The sequence below is a fragment of the Terrapene carolina genome, unplaced genomic scaffold (assembly GCF_002925995.2).
Source record: "Terrapene carolina triunguis isolate 2854851 unplaced genomic scaffold, T_m_triunguis-2.0 Scaffold89, whole genome shotgun sequence".
Classification (NCBI taxonomy): domain Eukaryota; kingdom Metazoa; phylum Chordata; order Testudines; family Emydidae; genus Terrapene; species Terrapene triunguis.
In genome coordinates this window covers 28,251,622-28,259,508 of record NW_020664440.1, presented here as the reverse complement: position 1 = coordinate 28,259,508, position 7,887 = coordinate 28,251,622, and the positions used below count along the sequence as shown (strand labels likewise).

Below are 7,887 nucleotides of genomic sequence, written 5' to 3'. Positions count from 1 at the left end.
CCCCATTCCCCGCCCCACCATGGGCTCTGTCAGTTCCCCCTCCCCCATACCAGGGGCCCCCATTCCCCGCCCCACCATGGGCTCTGTCAGTTCCCCCTCCCCCCACAGCAGGGGCTCCCCTTCCCCCCCATCATGGGTTCTGTCAGCTCCCCCTTCCCCCATACCAGGGGCCCCCATTCCCCGCCCCACCATGGTCTCTGTCAGTTCCCCCTCCCCCATACCAGGGGCCCCCATTCCCCTCCCACCATGGGCTCTGTCAGCTCCCCCTTCCCCTTGCCATGGGTCTGTCAGCTCCCCCTTCCCTCCATACCAGGGGTCCCCATTCTCCCCCCCCGCCAAGGGGTCTGTCTGTCCGCCTTCCCCTCACACCAGAGCCCCCTTATTTCCACCCATGCCAGGGGCACTGTCTGTCCCTCCTCCTCTCCCACCATTTTCATTTCTTCTCTGTCTGTCCAGGAGCTCAGTCACACAGGGTGTCAACGTCTCAAACTCTGCCTGGAGGCTGGGCAGAGCTGAGATGATGGGGGGTGTTGTGCTGGAAGGTGTTAATCGTTGTCAGCAGCAGAGGGACTTGAAGCCATGGCTCTGCTATCGGATGCTGGAGTTCCAGGGGCCTCCCAGTTTCCCCTTTTGGTTTCTCTGATTTTCACCAACATCCATCGGCTCTTGCCCATTGCTGCCTAGAACGTTCCTGGAAACGTTGGAATTGATTGTACACAGTGTTCAAAAGTTATCTTGTTACACATAGAGACAGCTAAACAGATTGCACGTTGGTCGGCCAATAAAGCAGACCCTACAATAATATCAACAGGAGAGTTTTGTGTTCCAGAGCGTTGTATTTATCAAAAACATATGGAGTTTCAGAAAATAAAAAAAACAAACTCGAGTTAAAAACAAAGAATGCCACTCTTCAAACAAAGTAAATCTTTTTTACAAATAGTAAATAAAGTAGGCCCTACAATAATATTGATACAATAGCATTATGTTACAGAACTCCTTTTCTTGTAATATATGAACAAATTGTAAATTTGAGGCCTTGGACAAACCAGCCATGTCGCTTTTGGGAGAATAAAAAATAAAAATGATTTTTTCCCCCCAAAAAATATTTAATAAAGTAGGCCCTACAAAAATACCATCAGCAGAAGAGGTTTTTGTGCCAGCAAATCCCCCTGATGTATGTACATTGATCCTCTGTGTCACTAGAGAAAGAATCTCCCTCTCTCTCTCTCTTGCTCTCTCTTTCGGCATTTAACGGACTCTTATTCAAGTCAGGAGTGATTGTCACAAGCTGATACTCCCTGCCCCACCCCCAGAGTGAGGAAAAGGCTCCCCCAGAACCCCCTCCCCCCGAGAGTGGAACAGGGAGGAGCTACCTGGGACAGACATCCCTTCCACACTGCTGCAGGTCTTATTCACCCTGTTTTACATAAGGGGGAAACTGAGGCACCAAGAGGGACGTGGTCATAAAGCCAGTCACAGCAGAGCTTGGACTAGAACCCAGGAGACCTCACTCCCAGCCCCCCGGCTCTAACCTATTAGACCCCACTCCCCTCCTAGAGCTGGGACAGAACCAGGCATCCCAGGTCAGAGGGGTTCATCCAGGTCGACAGCCGCTTCGCGGAGCAGCCTGTGTGGGGGTCCCGGCCCAGGTCCCATCTCCCCGGGGTGGCGGTGCTGGGCCGGGTGCTCCTGGGGCTGGTGCTGGCCCTCAGGGTGCAGGGGGAGACTGTTGTCTGTGGGGTGCCTCTGTAGCTGCTCCGCCGTCCCCTGGGCTCCCAGTGCAGGTGTGGTGGAGTGGCACCCACTACAGGGGGCCTGGGTTTTCTCAGGCCGTGGGTCCTGGAAGGCAGAGCAAGTCAGGGACTGAGTGGGCATGTGGGGGGGGGGGGGACTAAGAGTGGCAGGGATCAATTGGGATGGGGGCAGGGACTGAGTGGGCACTGAGGCAGATGGGGTGACATGGGGGATAGGGACTGAGCAGGCGTGAGGGGTGATGGGGGGACTGTGCAGGCAGCGGGGAGGGGTAAGGAAGGGGGTAGGGATGGAGCGGAGAGTAGACAGGGGAGGGGTGGGGAGGGGGCAGGAGTTGGGTGGATAGCAGGGAGGGGAGGGGGCAGGGACTGGGTGGGTAGCAGGGAGTCCCCGTCAATGACTCCCCCCAGAGCACCTCCCCACGTACCTGGCATGGGCTGCCAGGGGTCCGCCCTGAGGGGCTCTGGTGCCGCCAGCTCAGGGCTCTCTGGACATCAGGGCGCAGCTCCATGGGCTCCTCTTCATGGAAACGCCCCAGCAGGGCCAGGCTGGCCTGGAGAGTGGTCAGGTAATAGCCCCCTGGGGGAGGATGGGGCGTACATTGTCAGGCCAGAAGGGCCCATGGGGATTCTCTAGGCTGCCCCCCTCTCTGTACAGGGCTGCCCTGAATTGATTCCTGGAGGAACTAGCACGGATCTCAGAAAAACATCCCACCCTGCTTTAGACACTGCCAGCGAAGGAGAATCCAGCCCTTGGGAGGCTGTGCCCCTGATTAATTCCCCTTTCTTACAAAGTTGCACCTTATTGCCAGTCTGAATTTGTCCAGCTTCAGCTTCCAGCCCTTGGTTCTTGCTAGACCTTTGGCTGCTAGACTGAGGAGCCGTCTGCTCTCCTGTTTCTGTTCCCCACGTAGGTACTTAGACTGGGATCACTCTTAGCCTTTTCTCTGTCAAACTAAACAGATCGAGCTCCTGGGGTCTCTCACTCTGAGGCCTGTTCTTGAGCCTTTAGTCATGCTCGTGGCTCTTCTCTGAGCCCTCCAATTTACCAGCGTCCCTCTTGCATTGTGGGCACCAGGATTGGACGCGGGATTCCAGCAGCAGCCGCACCAGCGCCACACACGGAGGTAACAGAACCTCCCTTCTCCTAGTCGAGATTCCCCTGTTTACACACCCCAGGATCGCAGAGCTCACGTTCAGATGATTAGGTGGGTCCCTCCCATTTAGGGAAGTAAACAGACTCAGGGATTTTCCCCTCTAGGGGGCACCATCTCTGATCTGGCCCCAGGGACTGACTGGCTCAGGGGGACAAGGAAAAAGGGTAGTGGAGGGCCTAGGGGTCTCCCTTACCTTCCCCCAGGAGCTGGCTGGGCTCCATCAGCTCCATCATGTACTCAGCCTCCATGAGCAGCTGGGGCAGGTCGCACTGAGCCAGGATGAAGCTCAGAACCGGCAAGAACTCGTCCGCCCCATAGCTCCCATCTGGGGGGGGAGAGGGGACAAGTGAGTGGGTGCTGGCAGGGATGTAGCAGGGACATAGGGGGGATCAGGAGGGGGGGTCCTGGCAGCAGGGGATGCAGGCGGCATTGGGAGCACGAGCTGGGGGAGGGGGGCTCCCAGCAGCAGGGGACTGTGGGCAGCATGGAGAGCACAGGCTGGGCAGGGATGGGGGAGGGATCCCAGAATCCGGGGAGGCATGGGGTGAGGTGCACAGGCGGGGGGACTGGGGAGGGTGGGGTGGGGGGGCCCTGGGTGGATATGTGAGATGGGGGAGGGGCACAGGGGTCGGTTATGGGGATGGGGGGAGGATCAGGAGGTTGTAGGAATGAGTAGGTTGGAGGTGAGGGAGGGGGCCAGGCTGGGTGATATGGGAATGGTGCTGGGGAACAGGGGGCCATATGGGGGTTGTCCGTACTTGGGGACAGATCTATGGCTGCAGAGATGCTCTCCTAGGCCTGGGTGCTGGGCGAGGAAGAGCGGAGGGGGAGGGGACATGCAGGTTAGGCTGGTCGGGAAGGCTGTGCGGGGACCCCTATGGCTCTGCAGACACCTTTGCAGCCCTGCAGGAGCAGCATCACGTGGGCGAGGGAGGGGAGGGGGGAAGGGATGAAGGGATCCGTACCCGGGGCTGCCCCCATGGCTTGGTAGACACCCTTGCAGGCCTGCAGCAGCAGTGTCACCTGGGTGCTGGGCGAATACGCATGCAGAAGCTGCAGCAGTTTGCGCCGTGCCCGCTGGGTGTCATGGGGGCTAGGCAGGGTCGCCCGTGCCGGGAAGGCACCAGGGCCCCGCTCCCGCACCAGCCGCAGGTTCTCCTGGAGCTGGCCCAGGGACCCATCTGCCACGTGTAGCCTGCGCAGCCGGGATGCCAGCACTGGTCTGAGAGGCTTCAGCACACAACGATGTAGGGCCCGTTCCAGCACAGCGTCTGCGGGGTAGGAGTGGGTTACATGGGCTAGAGCCAGAGCCAGGAGTCCTGGCTCCCAGCCCCACTGCTCTAAACCACTAGGCCCCACTCCCCTCCCTGAGCTGGGAATAGAACCCAGGTGTCCTGGTTCCTCCCCTGCCCCCAGCTCTAACCCACTAGACCGCATTCCCCTTCCTGAACTGGGAATAGAACCCAGGCATCCTGGCTCTCCCCCGCCCCAACCCCCTAGACTCCATCCTACTCTTAGAACCCAGGAGTCCTGGCTCCCAGCCACCCCTACTCTAACCACTACACCCCACTCGCCTCCCAGAGCCGGGGACAGAACCCAGGAGTCCTAGCTCCCAGCCCCACAGCTCTAACCCAGTAGACCCCATACCCCGTCCCAGAGCTGGGAATAGAACCCAGGCATCCTGGATCCCTCCCCCCAGCCCCACTCACCCAGCCTGTGGTCAGGCAGCAGCGTGGGGCTCGGCAGCTCCAGGGCTGGGCTGGGCAGCAGCTGGGCCTTGGTGTGGGTCAGGAAGGTCCGGACGGGACTCAGCAGCTCGTGGCTGGACCGCCACTCCCCCCCGCCACCCCTCACTAGGGTCAGGAAATCCTGGACGCTGGCTCCCAACCTGGTGCTCCGGTCCCGCGCCAGCCCCTCCACGGCCCGTGCCAGCTGTTTCTCAGGGGCCAGCACTGCCAGGACGGCATCGCTCATGGAGCGCAGGGGGGCACGGGGGCGGCGCTGGGCAGGAGGTGAGGGGGCCCGCGGACCCCCACCCCCCTCGCTCTCTGAGCCACTGGGGGACCTGCTGTCCAGCTCCTGCAGGGATGGGAGGCTGCTCCCAGCTGGCTTGGGATTAAGGGGCTCCCCAGCCCGCTGGGGCACCCGATACCCCGACATGCTGAGCGATGTGTACTGGCCCGGCTCTCGGTGCGGGGTGGGGAGCATCCCAGTCTGGCTGGAAGGGATGGGGGGTGGTGGCTTGGGGGGTGGTGAGAGAGGGCTGGAGGTCTCGGTGGACACCCGCACTTTAATGCTGCGCTTGAAGTCGTCCCGCCGTGAGCCCCCATCCCTGCCCTGGAACAGGGGGTTCAGGAAGCCCAGCGCCCCGTTGCCCAGGCCGCAGTCCAGCTCCCTTGGGCTCCGCGTGGGGATTGCACCCAGCTGGCCAGCTGCAGGGGCAGCATCCTCACAGAGTGGGGGCTCAGGCGACTCCAGGGGGTCCTTGGCATTGAGAGAAGAGCTCCAGAACTCTGGGGGGGGGGGGAGGAAACGAGGGGTCAGCACTGAGGAGAGGACATGGGCCTTTCCCCGCTAGGGGGCGCCGGCTCTGATCCATCCCCAAGGTGGGGGGCCTGGCTGGCTCAGGGGGTTAGAAATGGGATATGAGCCTTTCCCCTCTAGGGAGTGCCAGCTCCAATCTGGCCCCAGGCCGGGAGGGAGGGGAACTAGAGGAGGAAGGGATGGGAGGGATTTCCCAGCTACCTGGGGGGTGCAGGGAGGAGGTGCAGGGTGATGGGGGAAGGGGAGTGGCTGTGGGGATGGGGGTAATGGGGTGGAAATGGGGCACAGAGGGAGGATGGGCAGGGAGGGACCAGGGGGACTGAAGGGAGAGGAAGGATCAGGGAGATCAGTGTAGGGGCCACTGAGATGTGGGGGGGGGGGGCGCTGGGGGGGGGGTCCAGGGGGAAGGGCTGTGGGGGGTGTCACTCACCGAGCCCCAGGTGGGAAATGGCCTCCAGTTCCTTGTGCGACACCGCCTGCTGGATGGGTTGGGGCAGGCGCAGGGCGACCGGGAGAACCTCCCTAGGGGGACAGTGCATCAGGCTCTGACAGCAGTCCCAGGGCTCCCTCCTCCCTCAGGGACATTCCCCCAATTCCCTTCTGCCCCTCCTCGGGCACTCCCCCAATTCCCTTCTGCCTCTCTCCCTTGAGCACTTCCCCAATCCTCTTCTGCCCTTTGCCCTCTCCCCCAGGGCTGCCCCAACACCCTCTGTCCTATAACCCCTCCGCTGTCCCCCACTGCCCCGGACACTACAGGATCTCAGTCTACTGGGAGCAGGGGAGAGCTGAAGCTCGGGGGCTCAGATTTTGGGATGTCCCCCATCCTCCCACTCACCGGCTCTGGCAGTAGGAGGCCACCAGGTGCAGCAGGTCTGGGAAGCTCCAGGATGAGCCCTCTAGAGAGATGCCTGCAAAGAGAAGGCCCCTCAGACCCTGCAGCGCTAGGAGGCGCTCTCCCCTGGCAGTCAGTACTTGCCTGCTGGCCAAGTGCAGCACTAGGGGCTACCGTACTGCAGGGAGCTGGGGAGCTCAGTAAGGCCCCAGATGCAGGGCTGTGTGTAGGCGTGGTGCTCCCTGGGGGGCACAGGGCAGTGCAGATGCGTCCCTACCTGCTGCTCTCTCCTGCAGGCAGTAGCTAGCGACGAAGGCCGGGGCCAAGTCATCTAGGAGGCGCAAGCAGAGCACCCGGCGTCGGTGTGTGTTCGATCGGCGCACCAGGAATGTCTGGGGCAAGAATGGGGCACCCATCAGCAGGGGCTACCAGGGGCTGGGGACATTTCCCGATATCCACCCCCTTCCCTGCTCAGCCCCATGAACCCATCCAGTGTGGGATCCCCCCCCATCAGCCTCATGGACCCCCTCCGGCCTGGGTTTTGTCCCCCATCCCCAGTCAGAGCCATGGACCCATCCAGCCCAGTATCATTCCCCTCCCCAAATGAGCCGTAGGGGCCCACCCCCCCCCCAGACCAATGGACCCATCTCCCCCAGTGTCCAGCCCGGCAGAGGCACCCCTGAGCCCTCACCCCGGGGGGCTCACGCTGCAGGATGTGCAGGGCGGTGGCAGAGTTGAGGCTCAGCTGCAGCCAGACAGACTGGGTGAGGAGCAGGCGATCCAGGAGGCTGACGTTGTTCGGAGACCCCCGTGCTGGTCTGGGCTGGGGGAAGACGTGTGGGTCTGGGACATCATACACAGGGCCACGCCTCAGACTGAGGAGGGACAGACAGAGCTGTGAGGAGGGTGGGGAGCCCCTAGCATGGAACCCAGGAGTCCGGGATCCCAGCCCCACCTGTTTTAACCCACTAGCCCCTCGATGGGATAGAACTCAGGAGTCCTGGCTCCCCCCACCTCCCCGTCCCCAGGCCCCTCTGCCATACCCGTCTGGCTGCTCCGGGGGCTCCATCTCGGCTGGGTGACCAGGCTGCGGAGACAGGCTCCCTCTGCCAGAAACAGGAGCTGCTGTTAAACCTTAGCGCCCCCCCTTCCCCTGGTACCAACTCCTCTGGGGCCCCCAGGGGCGGCTGAGTGTGGGGCAGCCCAGCCCAGCCTGACGCCAGCCCTGAAATGCTACCGGGAAGCTGCAGGAGGAGCAGGAAGGGGCACGACTCATACCCACGTGGCCCTTGCTGGGAATATGCTTCTCCACAGGACATGGAGCGCTGGCGGGCCGCTGAGATGCAGCCGCCTCTGGGGTGGTGCGCGGGGGCTGCTTGTACCGGGAGCTCAGTAGGAGAGGGGGGGATTCTTACACAGGGCGGGCTGCGGCAGCGGCTACACAGTGCCCCGGCTCCGCGGGACGGGGGAGCTGTTCGTGCCTGGGCCAGGAATGCGCGCGTCGGCTCTGACTCACCGTCACACCCAGCCCTGGCACAGGGCTGGGCCGGGCTGAGCCAGAGCCAGCCCCAGCCCCAGCCAGGGACAGACGGGCTCCCCCCGC

At 62.3% G+C, this 7,887-nt stretch overlaps 1 protein-coding gene across 1 annotated transcript; it reads right to left on the bottom strand.

The window, feature by feature from the left end:
• Positions 1-1,352: 1,352 nt before the first annotated feature.
• RIN1 (Ras and Rab interactor 1) lies at positions 1,353-7,492 on the bottom strand. The gene is made up of 10 exons (XM_026650373.1): positions 7,328-7,492; positions 6,976-7,159; positions 6,562-6,676; positions 6,288-6,360; positions 5,883-5,974; positions 4,618-5,421; positions 3,874-4,179; positions 3,102-3,233; positions 2,180-2,331; positions 1,353-1,839 (listed from the first exon to the last, which is right to left on the bottom strand). The coding sequence occupies exons 1-10, from the start codon at positions 7,351-7,353 to the stop codon at positions 1,585-1,587; spliced, it is 2,139 nt and encodes a 712-aa protein (XP_026506158.1). The 5' UTR covers positions 7,354-7,492; the 3' UTR covers positions 1,353-1,584.
• Positions 7,493-7,887: the final 395 nt, after the last annotated feature.